This window comes from Solea senegalensis, linkage group LG2, assembly GCF_019176455.1.
Source record: "Solea senegalensis isolate Sse05_10M linkage group LG2, IFAPA_SoseM_1, whole genome shotgun sequence".
In the NCBI taxonomy this organism is placed as follows: Eukaryota; Metazoa; Chordata; class Actinopteri; order Pleuronectiformes; family Soleidae; genus Solea; species Solea senegalensis.
This window is the reverse complement of record NC_058022.1, coordinates 1822731-1845855: the sequence shown is the minus strand read 5'-3', so window position 1 is coordinate 1845855 and position 23125 is coordinate 1822731. Positions and strand designations below refer to the sequence as shown.

Genomic DNA, 23125 nt, shown 5'->3' with positions numbered 1-23125 from the left:
TTTGCTAAAGTACAAAATTCTTCTACTTAATGTTACTTGATAGTATTGGACAAAGACAAGTACAAAAGTACCAAATCCTTAATCTGACTTTTCTTAATTAGTATGTATAAATTGAACGTTGAACAGTCCAAATTTTATATAAAAAAGCACTGATTATTTTGGACCAAACAAGTTTTAGTTTAGTTTTAAAAGTACCAAATTCTTTTTTTAAATCTTCATTGTACTGCACAAAGACTTTGACAAAGAAAAGTACAACCTAAAAGTACTTAATCCTTATCTGACATTTCTTAAAATGTACCACAGTACTTTTTGTCTCTTTTGTTTAAATTTCTTTGAAAATTTACCAATTATTTTTGACCAAACAACTTTAGCTCTGTATAAAAAGTTATAGCTTTTCTCCTGAAATATAAAAATAGCTTTTTTCTAAAACTTTATGTATTGGACAAGGACAAAAACTCTACATCCAAAAAAAGTACAACCTAAAAGTGTCAAATACTTAATCTGACATTTCCTAAAGAAGAGTACCACAGTACTTTATAAAAAAGTATGGATTATTTTTGTCTGAACTACTTGTGGTTTGTATAAAAAGTGCTAGCTTTTCTCCCGAAACATAAAAGGGGCCCATTTTTTTAATCACCAAGGCTGGAGGGGGGAGGAGAGGGGAGGACATCAATCGACCCCCCACACACACACACACACATAAAAACACACAAACTCCTCCCTCCGCCCTTCCCCCACCCACCCCTCCCTTGTTTTTCTCAATGAAGTGAAACTCGATCCGTGTGGAAACAGAGGCAGGGGGGAAAATGGCCCGTCCATTCATAAAAAAAAAGGAAAAGAAAAAACACATAGATAAAACGTAGTCCACATCCACGCAGATAAACCAGCCTCTGTGTACAAACACACACACACATCAAAACCGAGCTTTAAGCACATAAGACACGGTTTAAAATGGTAACTAAAAGTCAAATGTCCTTGTAAATAAGATGGCGTTAACGTTCGAGTCCACTTCACAACACGGCTTCAGCTAAAGTTGTCGCTGGAACCAAAAACAACCCAAAACCCGTTTCTTACCTTTTTTTCTTCTTCTTCTCCTTCTTTAAACGTCCTCAGTGGGGGTTAAAGAAAGCAGCAGAAATATCCACGCGTGTGAAAACAAACACAGAGGAGCACGCAGCGTGTCGTGGGTGCTGGCGTGATTCGTCCGCGCTGAGAGGAAACACCGATGTTCCTCCTCTGACTCTCAAAACTTGACTGAGCTTTTTCCTTAATGGCCCGGACGCTTTTCCCCTGGGCTCCGGCGGCACGCGGAGGCGCGCGCTGATTGGTGGAGCGGGCGTGTCCATTACGGGCGCGAGCCAATGGCGCGAGGCGGTGCTCGTGAATTATTCATGACGCGGCTGCGGCCAATCACAGCGCGGCGTTTGTCTATATTTATGAATGGCTGGATTTCATTCACACTTTTCCCCCCTTCAGAGAAACAGTGGTTTGTTAAAGGGACAGTAACAGTGGAAAGATTCTGTCACTGCAGCAACACACACACACACACACACACAACTACTACACATTCTTCACTTTAACAACAACAAAAGGACTCATTTTACTCCTGTAAAAGTAAGAAAACACAGGCTGACTTAAAGATACCATATGTAACATTTATACATCTAAATGACAGTTTTATAATCAAATGTACTAAAACATATTTTTTTGTCAAAATAACATTTATTTATTTTTTTATCTTCACCGGAATATTTTTTAGTGAAAAGTACCATATTTTTGTCAAAACAAAAATGTTTTAATAAAAAAAATACAATCTCAATATGTTTTAGTTAAGTACGATTTTTTTTTGTTAAAATAAAAAATTCTTAGATACAAAGTATGTTTCTGTCCAAAAAAACATTTTCTTTTAAATAAAAAAGTACCGACTCCTCTATCATAATTGAAGTGTTTTTGCCAGTGACAGTTTAAAAATTGCTGAAACATCACAGCATCATCTGCATATGTAATAATAATAATAATAATAAAAAACACTGCATTTGTCTTTAACTCCAAAAGTCACATATTTGACATAATCACATAATATATTTAACCTGTCATTAAAACACACACAGCTGCACTCACACAGTTTATTTAATCTGATTACTTTAATCACTGGAAGTGGAGATGATTAGGTTAATCAGACTCGGATCTACCTGATACAACACAGATTATCTTAAAATGTGTTGTTCACATTAACTCACATGAGAGGATGTTAATGAACTTTATTTACTAGTTGACCTTTAATGCGACTCTTTGGGTTAGGGTTAAATTCATCAAAATAGCAAACATATTCAAATGTAATGACATTCACGTAGAAAAAACGTCATAAACTCTTTCCTAATTCCGTCGTCCACTGGTGAAGACACGTTGTAAACTTGTAATGGCTAAATTTAAATTTAAAATTTTAGTGTGGACACATGTTCTCACTGCTGCTGCTGCTGCTGATCTAAATAAAGGAACACAGTTGTTTGTCTTATTTAAGATTCAAGATTCAAGATTCAAGAATTTAACCCTTAAGAGTTCCTTAAAAAACTTACTAATTTGTTCCTAGCGGCAAAAAATGTCACCTTATGTCACAAGCTAAAAACTTCCCAAGATTAAAACCTTAACTTTATGTTCTGCACCAGAGACGGCTGTCGCAGCCCAGAGGTCAGAGGTCACACGGCCATCATCACCTCTGTTACCAAATGAGGAATCTGTGCCATAAACTCTGTTTCACTGCAAACACCACTCACAGAGTTTTTAAAAACTCACTCCAGCAGCTGCTATGAAAACTATAATCCCCGGTTAATCCCTGCAGCCACGACGCAGAGATTATGAGCCTGCTGTCGTGGCAATAATAGAAAGAGAAGAGAAGACGGAGACACTGGAAGGACACGGCATCTCCTCAGTGATGACATGGATGTTTTTATTCTGCCTCTGTTTGTTCTTTGTGACCAGACTGTGTCAGGCAAAACTATCAGACGTGACTGAGGGAGAGTTGGTGTGTATACAGCAGCAGAGCAGGGGTGGGGCGAAGACAGGAAGTGTGTTTAAACTACGGGACGACTGGGTTTTTGTGGACATTCTTTGTGTTTTCAGTGAAACTTTCACCTTGTTTTAAGTCATGTTGTTTTGTTAGCTCAGTGTTGCTGTTTCCTACATTTGTCTTATGTACTTAATGTCTTATGTACTTAATGTCTTTGTCTTATGTACTTGTGTCCAGCATGGTTATGTCACCGGGTGACATGAGATCTAAACACTGCTATACTGTGGAACACAGAGAGAGTCGTGTGGAGATAAGCAAACTATTTAAAAAACATAGAAAACGATAAATCAGATTTTTTAATTCATCTACAGGGCCAGATGTTAATTCTGCCAGTTTTGGTCCATGGACCACTAGTTGCTGACCACTGCGTTGACTGCAGGTAAATGAGTGGACATAGTTTTTTTTGGTTCATGAAGTGAGACTAGACATGTCACTCAGAAATATATCAACAGCGGTTCTAATTTTGGCTGAAACACTATGAAAGTCTTAAAAAAGTTTAGTATATGACTGAATGAATGCTGTGATGTTGACATCATTGCACCACAGGAGTGGTTGATCCACTGCTGCCAACCTTCAATGTCCCAATTTTGAAAATTCCCGGACTTGCTTTTGCAAACCGAGGACTCGGGACTGATGTTAACACCAGGTCTGAACAGAACAGGGTTCTGTGAGGACAAAGACAAACAGCTTGTCTTTCAGGACCCGGGTTCTGCTCGCACAGATCTATCCCTGGAAAACTGTGGAGGTGAGCGGGTTTAAAAATATCCTCACTGTCACATTTAATTGTGAAGCATTAAATAGCAGAGGACAACGTTTGTGAGGCAGCAGCAGCAGCATGAGCAGCATGAGCAGCAGCAGCAGCATGAGCAGCAGCAGCAGCAGCAGTGTTCTCAGTATCGCTGCTCCTCTCTGTGTTTTTCGTACGGATGTGGTGGGCGGTCATTTGGAGGCGTGTGGAGAGCGAGGACATTTGTGGTGCTGTTCTCACACTTTCCTTAAATAACTGCACCATATGCATGGTTGTTTGTGTACATACACTGTGTACCTCTCTCTCTCTCATTCTCTTTCTCTTTTTTCATGTTCCCTCCAAATCTATCGCCGTGGGTCAGTGTGACAGTGATGTACCGGTCAGGGCAGGTCAGTGTGGTCGCAGCTACTAATCCTGACACTGACACTTCTTCAATGAGAGGTGCTGCAGGAAAACAGTGTTTTCCTGCCAAAAAAAACAACAATACTTCCCTTTAACTTACAACGCACCTACCCCTAACTTTGTCAAATAGAATAAATCACCGATTTTCCGATGGACTTTGGTTCAGGAGAGTGAGTGGCCGACAAATTGCCATTTCCAGTCAAATTGCTTCAGTGGTTGCTCTATTTTTGACTCAAATCTAGTCTAAAAGTCTAAAAAATGTTTAATATATCATAAATAGTCCATAGAGAAAATCAGTGATTTTAGGAGTTGTTGATCCACTGCTGCCTCCACCAGTAAGTTCAAATGTCTTATTTTGTGAATTCGGCGTTTGAAATCCTTTGTTTAGATTTACCTCAGTGGCTGACACTGACCACACGAGGCAGCAGTGGACGATCCACATGAGCTAAAAACACAGAATTTCTCAGTTCCGTTTTCGCTCACAAAAGTTTCAGTGTCTGCTCTAAGTTTGACTCACATCTACTATGAGAGTCTCAAAAACATGTATATGTGCTGAATGTTTTTGCTCCTGGCCTCCTCCCTTCATCGACCTCATGAATGGTCTCTGTGCTGTTTTCAGTGTGTGTTGTTTGAATGAATACAAGTACAGACACATGTGAGGAGCAGACGTGCACCAGCAGAGCACGGCACGGTGAAGGGAAACAGAGTTCTCAACAGGCAAAGACAAACCTGCAGGTGTTGGTGTAAGGTTAGAAGGAAGAAGAGCAGTAAAGAAGTGACTTTTGCACATGCTGGTGAAGAAGAAGAACAGTGCACAGATGAAAACGTCTGATTTACGTCCAATTAAACGTCACCACTGACGTTTCAGCGCAGCCTCCAGCAAAAGATGATGAAAGTTTTTCAAACAGACTTTGATGAGAAATGAGCGGACTTTCCCTTTAAAGGCTCTGAGACGAAAAAACAGACTTTGTTTTAATTCATCAAAGTCTCTTTCAAGGACAAAAACAATCAACTTTGAACTTTGACGTCTCCATTTAAGGACTTAAAGGACTAGTGCGTAATATTTATGAGGGCTTGGTGTCAGAAACTGATTATGCCGCCTTAAAGTATGTGTATATAAGTATATAATCGCTTTAAAACAACACAATATTTGGTTTCCGTAGCTTTAAAATAAGCCTTTTTTAATTCTTGTTTTACCGAGGCCGCCATCTTATCTGAAGTGCACTATTTGCATTTTAGAAGCAAACTTACTCTGTAAATACTCTTTCTGGTATGCGAAGGCCACCGTAGTTCCCTGACGCACTTGGGAAACAGGAAACAGATTTGTGGCTACTTCCTGTCAAAACTAACAGCAGTTTCTAGTTTTTTAAATACATTTTGAATTATATTAAGTTTTAAACTTATTCTTATAAAAAAGCCTATCGTACGCATTACTCTGGCCTTCAAAATAAGAGCCACTGACTTGAAACGGTAAAAATAGCTTAGGTTAGCGAGTCTTATACAATAAAATACACTTAGCTCATTGTACACATCAACACTTCCTTTAACCCTGGCCTTCAAAATAAGAGCCACTGACTTCCTGTATAAACTTTTTGCCAAAAATACTGGGTAATTATTTTTCTACAAGAAAATACACTTTTTAATATAGATATCTTTAATTTTTAGTTGTTTTTCTCAGAAAAGAATTAAATTTTTATTTTTATTTACTCAGTTTATCTTACACGTCAACACAACACTCTTATTTTGAAGGCCTTAATCCTTCCATACCATATATCCTGTATAAACCTTTTGCAAAAATAGTAGGCAGCGAGTGAACTGGAGTAAAGATAAAGATATGTTCATTTTTCTACACGGTCACAGGAAGTGGCCTCGGCTTTCTGGTGGTGACAGTGTCTCACCATTAGATGTCACTAATTCTCACACACTGGGTGTTAATGGCGTCACTGAAGCTCCAGAGTGTGAGACTCCTGGTTCACAAACGCACATTTGGACCAAAGAAAGAAAGAAAGACCGAGAATAAGAAAGAGAGCGATAAAGCTGAGGAGCCTCTGGGTGCAGGATGCTTTCTCTTTGAAGGACAAGAAGTGACTCGTCTTCTATTAATAGAACTTTCAGGAGATAATTCCTGCCTCGTTATCTTTGCAGTCGGCCAAAGGCAAACTCTTAACCTCGCTCTGTTATCTTCTCTCTCTCATGTCTGAATATAATTCTTTGACATTTTCTTACATTTTTAGCAATCAGCTGAGTTGCCCCCTGGTGGCTGTTTAATATATTTTTTACTTTTCATCTTAACATTGTCACTTCTTTAGAACGCTTTACCTGCATCTGACAATCAATAACGTCAAATTATGCTACCGCCACCCACTGGCCAACCACCAGCACTGCAGCCATATGCTCATTTTTTTTTACTGCTTCATTTTCCACATGAAGGTCGCGGGGGTCACCGGGGCTAAAGCCCGCGGTACACTCCAAAAATCTACTGTGGGGGCCACATGTGGTCCACGGGCCGTGAGTTGGAGACCTCCAGTTTGGAGTGTCAGACAAATTTAACTTTAAATTTAACTCAAACAACAATAACAGTGACTGTGGTCGACAGAGGCTGAATTTATTGATTCCTCAACCTCTCTGTCCAATCACAGTCATGTGGACACCACGGTGGGACAGTCTGTCCTTGACCCTCTGTGTGTGTGTGTCCCCCACACACACACTAAACTCACCCTGAGGGGAAGACAGAGCGCTCATCCCAGTGATCATTTACACGGATAATGTGATCATCGCTGTGGTTACAAACGCAGCAGAACAGTACATGAGGTTTGAACGACAATAATCCAAGAAACTGAAGGAAAAAAACCCCTCACGTCTCAAACTCCAGTGTCCAGGTGTGTTGTTTTTATTTCGACTTTATTCATTTGTCAAAGATCTAAAAAGCAACAAAAATACAGAATAAAGGGAACAAAAATGTGTTATATTCCACATTTTCTTTTTTTTTTTTTTTAAAATCTCCCTGGATTTATGTAGCTTTAACACGTGCAGGTAATCCTGGTTTCACCCACCATGAAAACATCCCTCATGCCACTAATTCAACACATTCATTCATTCATTCCAAAGAAAATCACATTTCTGGATTATTCAGATGAGGAAATCCGACTGTATAATCCAGAAATGTTTGAGTGTCGCGGTCGTTCTTGTGGACGTGACACGTCACAGCACCTGTAATCCAAAAAAAAACTCTGCTGCTTCATTAACTCGCTGAGTAGATTACCAACTGAACTGTGTGTAAATTGTGTCAAGTGAAAATAGTCCAGCTAATTGGAAATTAAGGAAAATTTGGTTAAAATGTAAAAAAGGGAACATAGAATTGGCTTTGGTCTCGTTTTGTGTGGTGGGATTTGTTACGTTATCTGTAAAGTAAACAGTCAGACTCTGATATGACACCATGTGCCTTTGTTTGATGATTAAATCACGTCAGTGCTTCACTGGGATGGAAAACAAAAAACCGAAGTCTGCTCTTTGTTTATCCACCTGGTGAGCGTCAGCTCTTTTTCACAGACGCTGTTAAGAATGGGCAAATTTTGTGCCACAAATAATCCATATAATCTCCTGATTACGACCTCTCTTGTCTGTCTGCGAGCACAGAGCGGCTACATTTATTTGTTAAGGCAATTGATTAATTTCAAAGGACAGGAATAGACATGAGCAGTGACACACATTGGAAATCCACTCAGACAGTGTGCGTGTTTGTGTGTTTGTGTATTTGTGTGTGTGTACTGTCTACTGCACTAACGTCTTTTCTTGTCCCTGAAAACAAAAACAAAAACAAACATTTAAGATGAAAATTCACCCCAAAAACATGAAAAATCACACATTTTCTACTTAACACTGTGTTGATGAAGGAGTGGATGAAAGTTTGGAGTCAACGTAAATGTTGACCACCTCTTTAAACGTAAAAAAATAACAAAAATAAAAACATGACGTCAAAAACATTCAAATTTGACTCAAAATTGCGTTGTTTATTCCACTTTAGCAGCATTAGCAGCTCCTGTCTGTCAGTTAGCCGTGTCCGATGCTGCTCTGCTAACCTTGTTAGCTGCCTCTAGCAGGAGCATAAACATCGAGCATTAACGCAGTGTGAGTTTGTGCTCTGTGTACATAATAATTTGAATATGGCTCCTGGTCAGGAGGCTAAAACAAACATTTAGACTAAAAAATAAACAACAGCGTTGAGTTGAATTTTAATTTTCACTTAGATGAAACCACGGGAGCAGTTTGGAGGCAGAGCTACTAGCTAGCTTTGCACAGCTAGTTTTACAGTTAAAGCTAGCTTTACAGTTAGTTTTACAAAGCTAGCTTCACAAAGCCAGTTTTCCAAAGCTCGTTTTTCAAAAACGAGCTTTTGAAAGCCATGAAATGTTTCCAGTTTGACTGGAAAAACGAATGAAATGAAAGAAACAAAGTTTTCCAAAGTGATTATTGTTATTCTTTTCAGTTGTTTACGTCTGATTTGGATTTGGCTTCAAAGCTGAAGCTCCACAAATATTCTGTAGACTCTGAAGTTTCACCTACTCCTTCATCGGTTTAGTAAAATAATGAATGATTTTTATCTTTGTGTGTATGAAATCCTCCATTAAGCTTTGAATAATCAGATCCACACTCTCTTTATTTCTTTTTTGTTCACTCTCCATTTGTTTCAGCAGGCATGCGGTGACGAAAGTTCAGTAACTTCAGATAAAATATTATCATTATTATTATTATTATAATAATATATAAACAAATATATACACTTGGTAATGTAGCTGTCTAAAACCATTCTTTCAGTAAATGTAAAGGTAATGTAAACATGCACTCTGTCACCACTGAGTTCTCTTGACGCCCAGGCTCCATCAGCGACCGATGAAAGGATTATTATGAAATGCAGAGTATTTGTCGTCGTCGTTCTTTACACAGTGTTGCCGTTGTGTTTGAATGAACGCCACTTTTGCTGAATGGCTTTACAGTGGTGTGATTCTAACCTGAACTACAGTACATCCCAGCCGATGTTTGGAGGAAACCAAAGTGTCGTCAGGGTGGGGGAGGGTTTGTTTCCGTAGAGACTGGGTGTAAGAGTAATGACTCAGCGTGTTTTTAAAGGGAATCAGGGTGTAAAGACATGAATGCCTGACCCTGTCAGTGGAATTCAGTTTGTACCATCAGAGCTTCTCAGCAGTCGCACTCGTGAGGACGGGGTTTCCACAAATGTCCAAACTCATGCCACGTAAAACATACTACAGTTAAAAATAAATAAAATAAATATATAGTCTCAGTGCCATCTAGCCCCAAACTTGTCTCAATTTGACCCCTCTTCTAGGGGGCGCTGTGGAGCCATTTTGCCACGCAAAATCCGGGGACCCACATTGGAGGTGAAGGTGAGCCAGTGTTGTGATGCGTGTGTCAATTTCCGAGTGTATTCGATCATCGGTTTGGCCGTCAGGACCAGTTCCCTGTTTTACTGCGAACTTTCGATTTTTACAATTTTTTCAGTCAGAATCAACGTGTTTTTTTTCAAATATGGTTTTCCTATTTCCAGTAGGGGGCACTCTGTTAAACAAATGTAATATTTCTTCTGAGACGTCTTCAAGGAGGAACTATCATCAATCATAGTAAGTTTGGTTCAGATTGGACCTTGTATAGTAGGGTTATAACAGTGTTGTGTTTTTGGCGCCCCCTACCGCCCGCACTGTGTGATGCTAAGTGAAGTTTTTGATACATTTGAATCGCTATCTTGTCCAAAGTAACCTGTCCAGAATTTAAGTTGTTATCATTAAAACTGTATGAGTTTGTTTAAATACAACGCATGAAAAAATCACCGAAATCCGTCCCCCAATCGCCCCTTAAATCCTGCCTTCCTGTCGGGTTTAGGGTTTAGGTCCCATTACTTTTTTGTACGTCCCGATATGATTAAGACGTACACCAATTTTCCTTCATGTACTTGAAACCTGTCCTAAAAATGCGATTGACACCATTCCTTTTTATTTTGGTCAGCTCTTTCAACATTCATAGCTAACAGCTATGCTAACAACCCTGAACGGGAATGTGTGCCACAGTGTAAATGGTGCAGGAATGTGCATCTTTGCCAAAAATGACGCAGACAAAGAAGAAATTACCTGGGTTTTACGTTTCCCGCCAAGCCAAACTGAACCAGCTAAACACATCCCATCGGTCAAAAAACCCTTTAAACAGATTTTTCCATGTATAAATATTTGTTTTCGACCAAAAAGTCGAAACCAAAGACGATGCGAATGTGACAAAGTGGAAAACCGCGGCCACCAGAGGGCAACTGCAGCGGCCCTGCACAGTGAACAATACTGATCTGAACTCCTCTCTACTCTAAAAGCTCCACATTAATAAGAGTAATATATTAAAAACAGTATATGTGAGCTACGCCTACGTTCCAGAGATATACATATATACTCTGTCGGCACAGACTGTGTAATAGAGTTTGTACGGACAGTAATATGAATACATTCTTTTTTTAAAAAAAACACTGAAGTGTGAGCTCGCTGCTGTCCCAACCATGAATCTCCCACCTTCTACGATGGAAAAACACTTCCTTTCCTCTGTGTCTTTATTTGGTCGTTAACCGACATCTTGACGACACAGAATCCACGCGGTGGTGGCGGCGGTGGCGGCACCTTCCAGTCGGAGCAGGCTTGGGGATTTTGCACTTTGACAGCGTGCACTTGACATTGCCAGTCGATGTCTGACACGGTAATTAGGCGTCGGGTTTCACTGGAGGACGGGGATAAATTTAGCTCCCCTGTCAATAACCCTGGTAAATAAAAACCCACGGGGGCCCCGATCGTGCGCGTCCCCCTTGATGGGATTTATTTCAATCCTTGACTCACTCGAGGAGCAGCCGTTGATGATTCCGTGACTGTTTGACTGAATCAACCGCACTGAAACACAGTTTGTTTCCTTGAGCAAAGCAAAGATGAGCCAACAATCTCTCTCTTCGATCTGCCCCCCGGCTAAATTATGGAGCAGTAACTGCACACACGGACAAGGCCTGTCTCTTACCTTCAGTCCACAACACAGTCTGTAAATATTGTTTAACTGATTTTTGACTCTAATGGGTGAAAATTGTCCTCATGGACCTGTTCAGACCTGATATTGACAACCGTCCTCAGTGATCCGATCGGCCTGATGACAGAATTGTTTACGAAAGCAAAATTAAGGTTTTTAACAGTGATGCGTTCATTACTGTGAGGTGAGACAATGTTGATGACTATGTCAATTTTTGTGAGAATTCGAGCATTCGTTGCCCATCAGGACCAATTCCTTGTTTTCTTATAAACATCCAAATTTGCACCATAGTCAGCTTTTAGTGACGCCACCAAAGTTGAGGTGGATCAGATACTCCCTGTGAGCACAGAACAGGAAATTCTAAAACTATGTGTTTCCCGTTGCCACTAGGGAACGCTCTGTTCTCCGGAAACATCTTCAAGGTGGAATGATCATCACTCATAGTATGTTTGGTTCAGACTGGACCTTGTATGGTGGAGTTAAAACAATGTCATGATTTCTGGTGAGTCCTTAGAATTAGCTACGACTTTGACGCCACCTAGCGCCACATGGTGTTGGCGTTGAAATGCATCCCAGAAATTATTCTCTCACATCCTGTGTTTGACTACACAGTGACGTCGCGATTGTTCGTGAACACAGTGACGTGTTCACAACAGCCTATGTAATAAAGGATGAATGCCGACAGGTCAATCCTGACAGGTCAAGGGGCAAGTTCCCCTGAGCAAGGTACCCAATCCCCATTGATCCCAATTGATTGGATTAATTGGAGGGCACCTATTGCTGGTCCCAAGACCAGATAAATGGGAGGGTGTTTCGTCAGGAAGGGCAACTGGATTAAACCATCACTGCCGAATCAAATATCTGAAGATCTGCTGTGAGGCGACCTCCAGAGAGGGAGAACCCAAAAGAAGCATTACCACGACTTAAAGGCTTGATTCTAACCTTTCGCAACATCAAAATTAGCTTTTTAAACTTAGCTAGTTCTGTCGTATTTGGTTGGCACAGAAATGTTTTTATGGGACACCCAAGATCCACTTGACCCACCAGGATGTTCAGTAAGTCTCACTTTTCAGACCATTCAAAGGTCTTGTGGTCAGACCAGAACTTGGCACGATCTGCTCATGATCTGATCACTCAGGATGGACGTTGATACCAGTTCTGAACGAGATCTCTACGCTTCTACCTGATCCAGGCCACTGCCATCAAACCACGAACAAGACCCGTCAATAATGCATGAGGCTTCCTGGTTCGTCGCCCCCTCCTCGGCAGTACCATGCCGTCAGGCCCTGCAGTGAGCACTCCAACAATAAAACAGCTCCTTCATTATTCATACAGGTGTTTTCATAGGTGGTTCGTTCTCTGTTTACTCGTAAACAGCCGCTGAGCTGCTTTCTGTCTCGTCGTAGTGTGTCTTGATCTCGGTACGATCTCCTCGTGTCCCAGAGTTGGTGGAAACCAACGGTGGCCACAGCCGTGTTAAGTAGGCAGTGCAGTACTGGTTCAGTTTATGGCTAATTCACTTCACTGTTGACTAAGTCCACATCTGGGACCTGGAGTGGACGGGTCTGGACGACGGTGGTGGTGGTTACACGGGAGAAGGTTGGCACGGCGAGTCTTTTCATTTGGTTCCTCCAGGAATAAATCCAGCTTTTAAATTTTTTTTTCCCGTACATGTTTTTCACGCTTTCAAACGGATGGACCGGCCTCTGCGCGTGTGTATGTGTGTGTGTGTGCATATACAGTTTGTACTACTAAGTAATACGCATTCTTTTTTTCTGGGGGTGGGGGTTGGGGGTTCGTGTGCGCATGCTCGGGTTCTAGTCGCTGCTCCGGTTGCGTTTCTTGAAGAAAAAGAAGGGCGTCTTCTGAGATGGACCCAGTAATATGGGGACCTGGTTCTTGTGTGTGATCCTGATCTGGAAGAATCAAACAGAAGAAGAAGATGGAGAAGGTTTTTGGGCTCATACAGGAAAACATTTCTTTTCTTTTCTTTTCTACCAAACCCATTCACGGCGACCTTGCAATGTAACAAACATCACGCAACAACAACAGCTCTGTATCCTCCGCCTCCATAAAGGTTTACGAAAACCACATGGAAAATGATTCAAATGTGAACAGATAATGGTTGATCTGAAGAATGTAGCCAGGCAGTGATTTTTGATGGCATGACAAGTGAAGGAGTTTAAGGCTGGAGGTGTGAAGAGGAAAAAGATGGAGACAAAAAGCCAGAAACACAGGCTGTATAATAGGGCCTTTATGGCACTTTTCCACTATACACTTCCAGCATGGCTCGACTGGTATCGTTTTCCATTACTACAGTACCTCCGCAACGTGGGCGGAGCCATCATAGCACGACACAAACACACAAACTAGTGACTTGTAAAGCGGTTGTTTTGGGTGTAAATGAATCATTAGAATCAGTGGATTTAGAAAGATTTGTTGACAGTATTGTTCAGTACTTCCTGCGTGATTGGAGCACAGACTCCGGACCAATTCTGTGTTTTCTTACGACACCATCACGATCAGGATTTTCACCACATGCGCTCTGTTCTCCAGAAACATCTTCAAGGTGGAACTACCATCAATCATAGTAAGTTTGGTTGAGATCGGACCTTGTATCCTGGAGTTATAACAGCGTCGGGATGTTTGGCACTTTTGACTCTTTCGGATTAGCTGCAACTTTGACGCCCCCGAGTGCTAAGTGAAGCTTTTGATAACCTTTAAGTCGCTCTCTCATCCAAAGTGACCTGGCCAGAAGTGAAGTTGGTCGTGATTGGGCTCATGATCGTTGGGACGCCTCCGTGAAATGTTGACATTTTATACATTTCCTTTGCTAAATGTTGGAGATTAACGTTAATGTTTTCAGGATTTTTAAGTCTTTTTAACTTCGATCAGCATTTGGACATTGTTGGCTTTGATTCTTGTGTCAGACGTCGCGCTCATGACTGTTCCAGTGACGACACTCTCTGACCAATCAGTGGCCGGCAGTGTGTTGACATCACATTTTAGTACTAAAAAAAACACCAGGTGCCAGGTGCGGTCGCTAATGGAAAAGCAAACACTGAGTGGAGTTGCGCTGGAACTTTGTGGAAAAGCGTCGTTAGTCTCACCGTGCAGGGAGGCTGCATCCACGGCTCGCCGTCGATCTGCATGGGCAGCCGTCGCGACGTCCTGTGAGGGCAGGTGAGGAAGGGGGAGAGAGAGGGAAAAGGGAGGCAGAGAGGACTGGGGTGAGGTTTGGAGGTTGTGGGGGTCAGATCACACACACCTCAGAGGCCTGTTCACACTGTCCCAGGACCGGGTCACACACTGCACCTTTTGTTCCCCAGAGACCCGTTCCCAGACAGGCCCCCACTCTTTAAACTCACAGAGCCACTGTACACACACACACACTGAGCGTCAGAGTTGGTTTAAGACTTTGATGCTCGCCTCTGTGGCTACAGAAACACTGTATGGGAGAATGGCCGGGATGAATACGCGTTTAGTTCTGCTCTAGGAAAATATGAGGGGCAGTTTTTGCGAGGACAAACTTACAAATGTCACTAATTCCTCCACAGCGCTGTAAGTGGCCAAGTCACACAGAGGAAACACAAACACGGCAGCAACACAACCGACAACCGCTCTCTTTGAATGTGAAAAGTGTCCACACTTAGAGGAGGCCGCAGCGCTAATGTGGTGACAGGAGCAAAAAGTCTCCAGCGGAACATAATCACAGTCTGGGTTATGTATTCTACCGTTTATACGACTCTGAGTCCTGTCTGTAGTCTAGGCAACAAAAGCAGTTTGATTAGGTTTTAAGAGGAAATAAAACCAACTTTTCTTATTATGATGTTAAAACTACTCATAGTGAGTGAGAAGCTAATATACAGATATGAGTTTATGTGATTTTTCAGCTTTTTAAATGTGAATATTTTATAGTTTCTGTGATTTTTAAGCTTCTTAAATGGGAATATTTTCTTGTTTATGTGACTTTTCTGCTTCTTAAATGTGAATATTTCCTAGTTTCCGGAGATTTTTCAAAAAACTTTTGAAGTCTTTTTGCTGTTTTCGCCCAAAAATGACGACTATTTACAGCACAAATGAACTGTATCGCCCATTTTGTGAGTATATCTGGTATATATCTTTACTATCTTCCAACTGAAGTGAATGCAGTTGCTGAAAAGATTTTTTTAAAGTGTTGTTGATTGAGGTTCTGAAGTCAATCAGTTACTTATGGGGTATTTACAACACTAACTGAACAATAACTGGGTTTCTGTCCAACTCTGTCTCACTTTTAAAGTATGTTACTACTTATTTGAGCAAATAAAATGCACAATAATATGTTTCCGTCTACATTGTGTATCTAGGAGAACAATTAAGGCCCAAAAAGAGCTAAAATGGTTACCACTATATACCGTATGTGGGAGTGAGGAATTCTTCAAATCTAAATTAAATAGTTTCTTTATCACTTCTAAAAAAAAATGTGTTAAGCTATTCTAATCATTTAGGCCAAAATACAAACATAAATATAACATAAATACGTTAAAATAAATATAAATGACAAAGATTAAACTGTGTATTTGTCATTTTCCAGAATGCCACACACAGTGTATTTGTCATGTTGTCACGTGTGCGTCATCCACTGCTCCACTTTGTGAAGCATGAAGGTGAAATCTATCATTTACGAGCTACATGCGTGTTATTGTTTAGACACTGCAGGGCCTATAGCTCTCAAACGCACACAAAAACACTCACAGCCAATACATTTTTCATCACGCGTGTGTAGAACGGAGCCGAGCTTCACATTGTTCATGTTGCCATTTCCACTCCTCGGTCGATAAGAGGAGAAGTGAGTGGTTATACGAGACAAAGAGAACAATGGAGAGCGATGAGTGTGGGACAGAAGGATTCTGACCTGATAATGACACTGGCACACTGAGCCAGTCTGCGTCCGGCACTCTTCAGTCCAGTGTAGATCTGCCCCATCTCTATCGCCCCCTCCAGGCCAACCACCTCCAGCAGCTGGTCGCTGAAGTCTGAAAGAAGGAGAAACGCAATAGTGTCAATCAAAAACACAGGTACAATGTATCGTGTATTTATCACCGATGATAACCAGCGTGTGTCAAACAAGTACAATTGTATTTAACGATATTAAAGAGGAAAACCTGCGATCAGGAACGTGGGGAAAAAAGGAAAGTCTTTTATAAACACACTTGCACAAACAATCGACAATTCAACAACTTTAATGTAGGGAGATATTGCGATTCACGTCCTCAAATCAAAGTCTGGCTCGTGTAGTGGATGGTTCCATGTCTTACAGTTTGGTTTTGCATGCCTAGTTTGCATCTAACTATTCCAAACCCAGCCAGCAATTAGGGGGCCCAAACAGGTTTGTCCGTGGTTTCCATTGTGGCTCCACCTGCCCATGTTTGTGAAACCATAAGGGACCCACTTCAAGCCCACTCAGTACCCAGGTAGTCTGGAAAGTAGTAGGCAAAGTAGGCAAACACGGGTGGAGCCACCATGGAAACCACAGACAAACCCATTTGGGACCCATATTGTCAGTTGACATAAAACCCTTATAGGGCCCCATATGGACACAGGAAAACAAGCAAGCAAGATTTTGTGGAATTCTGGATGGTAGACGGAACATCAAATTGGGTGTCACATAAAATGTTTGATAGGGCATTCGATAGATGGAGCACAAGGCCTCGGTCATCCTTCCCATGTCCACAGAGCTCCCGTAGGATCCGCAAGAACACTTCCAGTTTGAGACGACTGCTAAGGCTCTTGGTAGTACAACACTTTCCAGTCCAGTTGCTGGTGCACTCCTGTTTGGGTAAAACCACACAATGTAGAAGACGGTAAACACTGAAACTTTCTTGAAGTTATGCGAGGAACCCTGCTGGTAGCCACTCAGTGCTCAAAGATTACAAGGATATAAAACTGAGGCAGATTTCCTGGTATGACCTGGTCCTTAGATAAGTTGTTTAACAATGTGGTAGAAGTGTAATAGATCAGGCATTGGGTAGAACATTAAATAGAGCTCCAGAATATCAGACATACTGTATGTGTGTAATTGTATGTTCACACCAACCAATTTTCCAGGATTCCATGATTGGCGTAGTCCAACTCCAGCGATTGGAGCAAACGACGCAAAGTTAGCGTCTTTGCAGGATTCGCATCGCAGCATTTGCGTATTCCAGCGTCAATCATTATTGTCCCTTATATTCACAACGCGTCTGGTGTGCAAAGACCCTTTATCTCATTAAACTGGAGAGGGTTAGCGTGGATAGGGTTCTAGTTGAGCATTAGATGGGAATTTGGGGTTCAAACCGGTTGTTGGAGCACTAGAATAGGGTAATGGGTTGTTAGATAGGATTGTAGTTGAACATTAGATGGTAAATTTGAGCTTTAAACAGAACTATGCTACAAACGGATCCGGTCCAGCCTACATCCAGGACATGATCAAAACCTACACCCCAGCCCGCCCACTCCGCTCTGCATCGGCAAACCGGCTCGCTGCCCCCTCACTGAGGGGATCGCAGAGGCACTCGCAGAACTCGAGACTGTTCACTGTCCTCACTCCCAAATGGTGGAACGAGCTCCTCATCAACATCCGGACAGCGGAAAGCCTCCACATCTTCCGCCGCCAACTAAAAACACATTTCTTCTGACTCTACCTCGACTAAGACGACAACAAAAAAAAAACAGTATACTAGCACTTCATAGTTTGATCTACTTGAAGCTCTTACTTACTTCTGGCTCTTATTTGTACCCAAATGTTTAAATGCACTTATTGTAAGTCGCTTTGGATAAAAGCGTCTGCTAAATGACATGTAATGTAATGTAACTAGCATTTTAGATCGTTTTTTAGAGTGTTAGATACGATGTCAGTTGGGTGTTAGAGTGTTAAATAGGGAGTTAGAAAGTTACACGGAGAATTTTCATCGTTGGATCAAATGTTGATCCTTTAACTGACCCATCAAACATCTTTCCAGTTCCACTTTCAGTTTACTTTCCTATAGATTTGCTCAGTGTTTTCTGACGTCACTACACGTTTTCTGTTAGTTGATCCCATAGATCAATAGACTAATATTGGACATAAACTCAAACAAAAGCCATGACAAACACAGTGCTGTCCTCAGGCAAGAGGACTATGGCAAAACACGGAGAAATACATATATACTGTATATAAATATCCACATTGGCAGGAAGATTCCTACAGAACCAGTTTACTGTAGCAGATGTATACATTAGGATGATGTTTATTTTGACTCACCTGAAACCATGAGACCTTTAACCTCAAAGTAACAGCTGTTTTTTAATAGATTTTTCCACTGTAAACAAGAAAAGACACACATATAAGATAAAATATAAATCTATAATTAGGACAGAATATCTTTTCTTTCATGGATCATGTCCAACAGTCAATATTTACATAAGCCTATGAGCACACGTGATCCGACATATGTGTACTTTTACTCTAAAAGTATTACTTTAGTACTTTTTGTGGATTTAGTGTGATTGTTTTTTCTTTGTACACTAAAGTACAAAATATTTTTTCTCTAAGTTCAATCAACGATATCAATTTGCACAATTCTTGATTTCACTTTTTTTTGTTTGTTTTTATTGTTCTTATTATTGTTACTGCTGCTTATTGGCAACATAAATTGCCTTTTTACAAGTGCGGTGGTCCTGTGTGTGTGTCTCTGTCCTTCTTTATCGCGTCTTTAATCGTCTAAACAAAACAAAACGTGTCCTCGAGGAACACTTGGGTTATAAAGTGCACTGAAGGAGAGAGTTTTCTGGGACGACCTCCATTGAGAAAAAAAAGGAATGGTTTAACCCACTCTCTGTGGCTGATTTGTACAGATTTATTCAGTCTTGATTGAACACCTGAGCGAGTTCCTGTTTGTGCCAGAACGTTCTGTTTCTGCTCAGCTTCTGAGTCACGGACGTCTTCAATGTCATACCAAGTTCTCCTTTATTAAACATGGCGTGCTCCAAACTGGGGGGGGGCGGGGGGCCCACAGAGCAGAGAAGAAGATCTCGATCATGTACTTGATTTATGGGCTGGCTCAGAAAAGAAGTTGTGAGAGAAGAACCGGTAAAACCGTCCCCGTCGCCCCCGAGGCTCTCTGTCCTCCATCCAGCTCCAGACAAGCTCCAACTGGCAGCGCTGCCTGTCGCGACTGCAGCTACCAGCGTCCGCGCGTCCGTCCGCCTCTTACACTGGAAACAATGTGAAAGAAGACGAAGTTCCCAGCTGCAAACAGGAAAGTGTTGTGCTGTGTTGTGTGTGAGAGGAAACCTGACGTCACAGGAGGACACAGCAAGAAACAAAACAATGTTTGCCGACATGAGTGAATGTCACATGACTACATTTTTGCTTTAAAATAACATCAATTCTGCTCAGGAAACACTCGTTCGTTGTGTTTAACTCTTAGAACACGGAGAATTTAGGCTACTTTTTTACCTACATTACGATGGTGAAACATACAGTATTGTAGTTTTCAACTATACAAACACACCTGAGCAAAAAAAAAAATCTATTTTGTGACTCTTTGCACAATTGTCGCTCCTTTATATCACTACCAAAAAATACAAAACGAATCATAGCTTTGACTCAACAACACAACAGACGCATTTTGGAAAGCCTGAATATGTGACCTGTAAACATACAGTTGTGTATTATTCCCACGGTAATTTATCACGGGTGCACCTGCGGCACAGCTCCGTGCCACGCTAGCCCTAAGGGTTAAGTTTGAAAGGTCTGCGGTGCAGTTCCAGCAGAAACAGTGACCTTTGAACCCGTTTTATAGCAACTTCGTCATTTTAGAATGAGGAATCTTAAGATTTTACTCTTTGCTTCTAAAGCCACGAACGGCCTCGCTCCACTTTATTCAGCGGAGATTTTAAACGCTCGTCATGACAACACCCTTTTCTTGGTGCTGTTGTCATGAAACTGTCTCGCTTTACTCGCGATGTGTGCTTCTGTGCACACGAAAACAAACCCTGCGGACGTTTGTTTATATATTTAAAAGCTATACGCGACGACAGCTGTCAAGTTTCAGATTAAATCCCGTTTTCCTTGAATAGTCAGATTACACACACTGGTGTTAAGAACAGTGGTTTGTCCTCATCACATGAGCTTCATCCTGCGTCACATGCGCAGACACCACATGACTCTCTGTGTCGTTACTGAGGTTTTCCCGGAAATAATCATGAGAGGATTGAGCAGCAATTCAGAGAAGAGTGAAACGAGAGCATCACTGACACTAAAGCTGGACAAGTTATCGTTATTATATCTGTATGTGCTGACGGGAGACAAGATCGGGTCATCTGGACATGACTTTTCCTGCTTTTAAAGGCTTTTGAAATCCTTGAAAAGTGTTAGACAATCACCCTAAATAGACATGGGTCAAGTGAAGTTGATATGTAGTTTGTACGTGGACGAGGCCCATGCTGGACACTGTCCACTGTCTCTCTCCGAACGTCGACGTGAGATTCCGTGCAGAACAATGAGCGAGTAAAGTTAAAAGAAGAGAGAGAAAAATCACGACGTGATGTCTGGGAAATGAAAATTCAAAGATCTCTGTCTCACCAAAGAAAATGACAAAGACTGACTTTGACCAAGCTCTCAAGGACAATCACTTGTCCAGATGCAGAGCGTTCTGCAAATCAATAACAGAGGACGCCATCATGGACGAAGACAAGCTCTTACAAGTTCTCCTCCCATCTTAAGGTGAGTCAGCACATTCTGTCCTTGAATTTGAGGGAATTGATCCTGGAAAGACCTCGAAAAGTGCTTGAATTTGAGGGAACTTGTCCTCAAAGGTCTTGAAAAGTCCTTGAATTTGAGGGAACTGGTCATTGAAATTCTTTGAAAAGTCCTTGAATATGAGGGAACTGGTCCTGGAAAGTTTCCTCCACAGTCTAAAAACATGCAGATTTGTGGATTAGGTAAATTGGACACCGAGTGTGAGTATATGTGATGGACTGGTCCTGGAAAGTCTTTGAAAAGTCCTTGAATTCAATGTCAGCCAAGGTGCTGGAACCCTGACTTACACTAAATGTAACATATATTGATACAAAACTATATTTAAGATTTAGACTTAGATCCTATTATAATCCTTCATACTGTACGGGCCCTTTTGTGTGTGTGTGTTGCACCTTCAAAAATACTCCCCTCCTCTTCCTCCTCCTCCCCCTCCTTCACCTCGACTTCCTCCGAGCACCAAATATGGGCGTCCGTGCTGCCAGTGTCCCGGTGTGGGAGCCTGATGGCAGAGAAGCCCACTGTGCTGCTGCTGCTGCTGCTGCTGCTGCTGCTGCTGCTGCTGCTGCTGCTGCTGCTGCTGCTTCTCACCTCCACCTCCACCACCACCACCACCACCACAGTGATGATGATGATGATGATGATGATGATGATGATGATGATTCCTGCCTCATCAGATCCCTGCGCTCTCCTGACTCTCAGGCAAAAACCAGCGCTGTTACTTCTCAGCGAGGTAGAGCTAAGAATAGACCAGAACAGCCTCTTACATAACGCCGCCGTGGTGCATTCTGGGACGGGATGGCATTGCTCCTCCAAGCGAGAAGAGCTGCCACTGTGCAGCACCGTTTTCTCTGCTCTGTGTGTGTGTGTGTGTGTGTGCAGGAAAACACTGTGTTTTTAACAGTGACTGTGGTTAAAAATATGTTAAAAATGACACGTAAATATCCGGAATTGCAGTTTATTTATAATAAAGCCTAAAATACACAGCGAGAGGAAGATTCAGACATCTATTTAAGGGCATATATTCAGGCTGGTTGTATTACATATGTATTTAGTTGTCTACAAATCCAATAAAAAACTAAGTCACATTGTTCTTTGGTCATTTCTGACAAGATAATATAAATAAATAAGTTGTTGTTTTCAATATTTCCTATTGATTTGAATATGTTCACGGGTTTATTTCACAGTTACAAAGCTCTTTAACAGGAAACTGAAGTTTGTATTACCCAAAATAAGTAAGATTAGATCATTAGACCATGAGAGAGAAAAGGGGAAAAAAGTGTAAAATACGCTTTTCATGTGAGTTTTTATCAAACATAATGGTTTATAACCCAGTTTAAATGAAAATTCACATAAACTTAAAGCAAATTTTCAAATATTTGATTAAGTAAAATGCAAGTGGTGCAAAAGTCCATGGCAGGACAGACGGATTTAGAGGTGCAACATGATGATGTAAAACAGCGTTTTCAGAGTTCAGCTACGTCAGAGTTTATTTTTGTGTTACTATTATTTTTAGTGTTTCCATTCAGGATTTTTATTTTTATTTATAAATGTGTATAAAAGCAGCTTGAGGTAAAAAAGACGAAGAAAAAGGCCGCGTATGTGGGACATACCTAAAATAAACTGGAACCATGTCACACATAAACAACAGCAACAGCAGCAGCAGCAGCGCTCTATGACACAGAGGAATAAGTTACAAATACACCAGAGTAGAACAATAACTACACTACAGATTATAATCTGTGTCATTATTCTCATCGTTACTCAGCGACAAGTTATTTATAACAAACCCTTCAATTAGAAACTGAAAGATGAATTATAAATCTCCCCGAGGAGTAAGTGCAGCTTTCATTGTGCATCAGCTCGAGGTGTCGGGGCTATAATTATCAGCAGGCATTTTTTTGTGCATCCTTCCTCCTCCTCCCCCCCTCGCCTCCCCCCTCTGCCTCCACAGTTGTTGTCACAGGGTGGTGAGAGTGGAGGCAGATGGTCAAGAGGAACTGCAGCTCACCTCCGCCAGAATCCGACCGAGGGAAAAGGTACGGGGGAGAGCACTTGGCCGTTTGACAAAGAACACTTTGTTACTATG

General features: G+C 41.4%; 1 protein-coding gene across 1 annotated transcript in view; it reads right to left on the bottom strand.

The window, feature by feature from the left end:
• Positions 1–7084: 7084 nt before the first annotated feature.
• LOC122760754 (diacylglycerol kinase beta) overlaps positions 7085–23125 on the bottom strand; it is a 74896-nt gene continuing 58855 nt past the window's right edge. The window contains exons 21-23 of the mRNA XM_044015925.1: positions 16171–16291; positions 14387–14447; positions 7085–13192 (exon numbers count right to left, since the gene is read on the bottom strand). Of these exons, the coding sequence (XP_043871860.1) occupies positions 13094–13192; positions 14387–14447; positions 16171–16291 (281 nt within the window). The 3' untranslated portion in view covers positions 7085–13093. The remainder of the gene's footprint in view (positions 13193–14386; positions 14448–16170; positions 16292–23125) is intronic.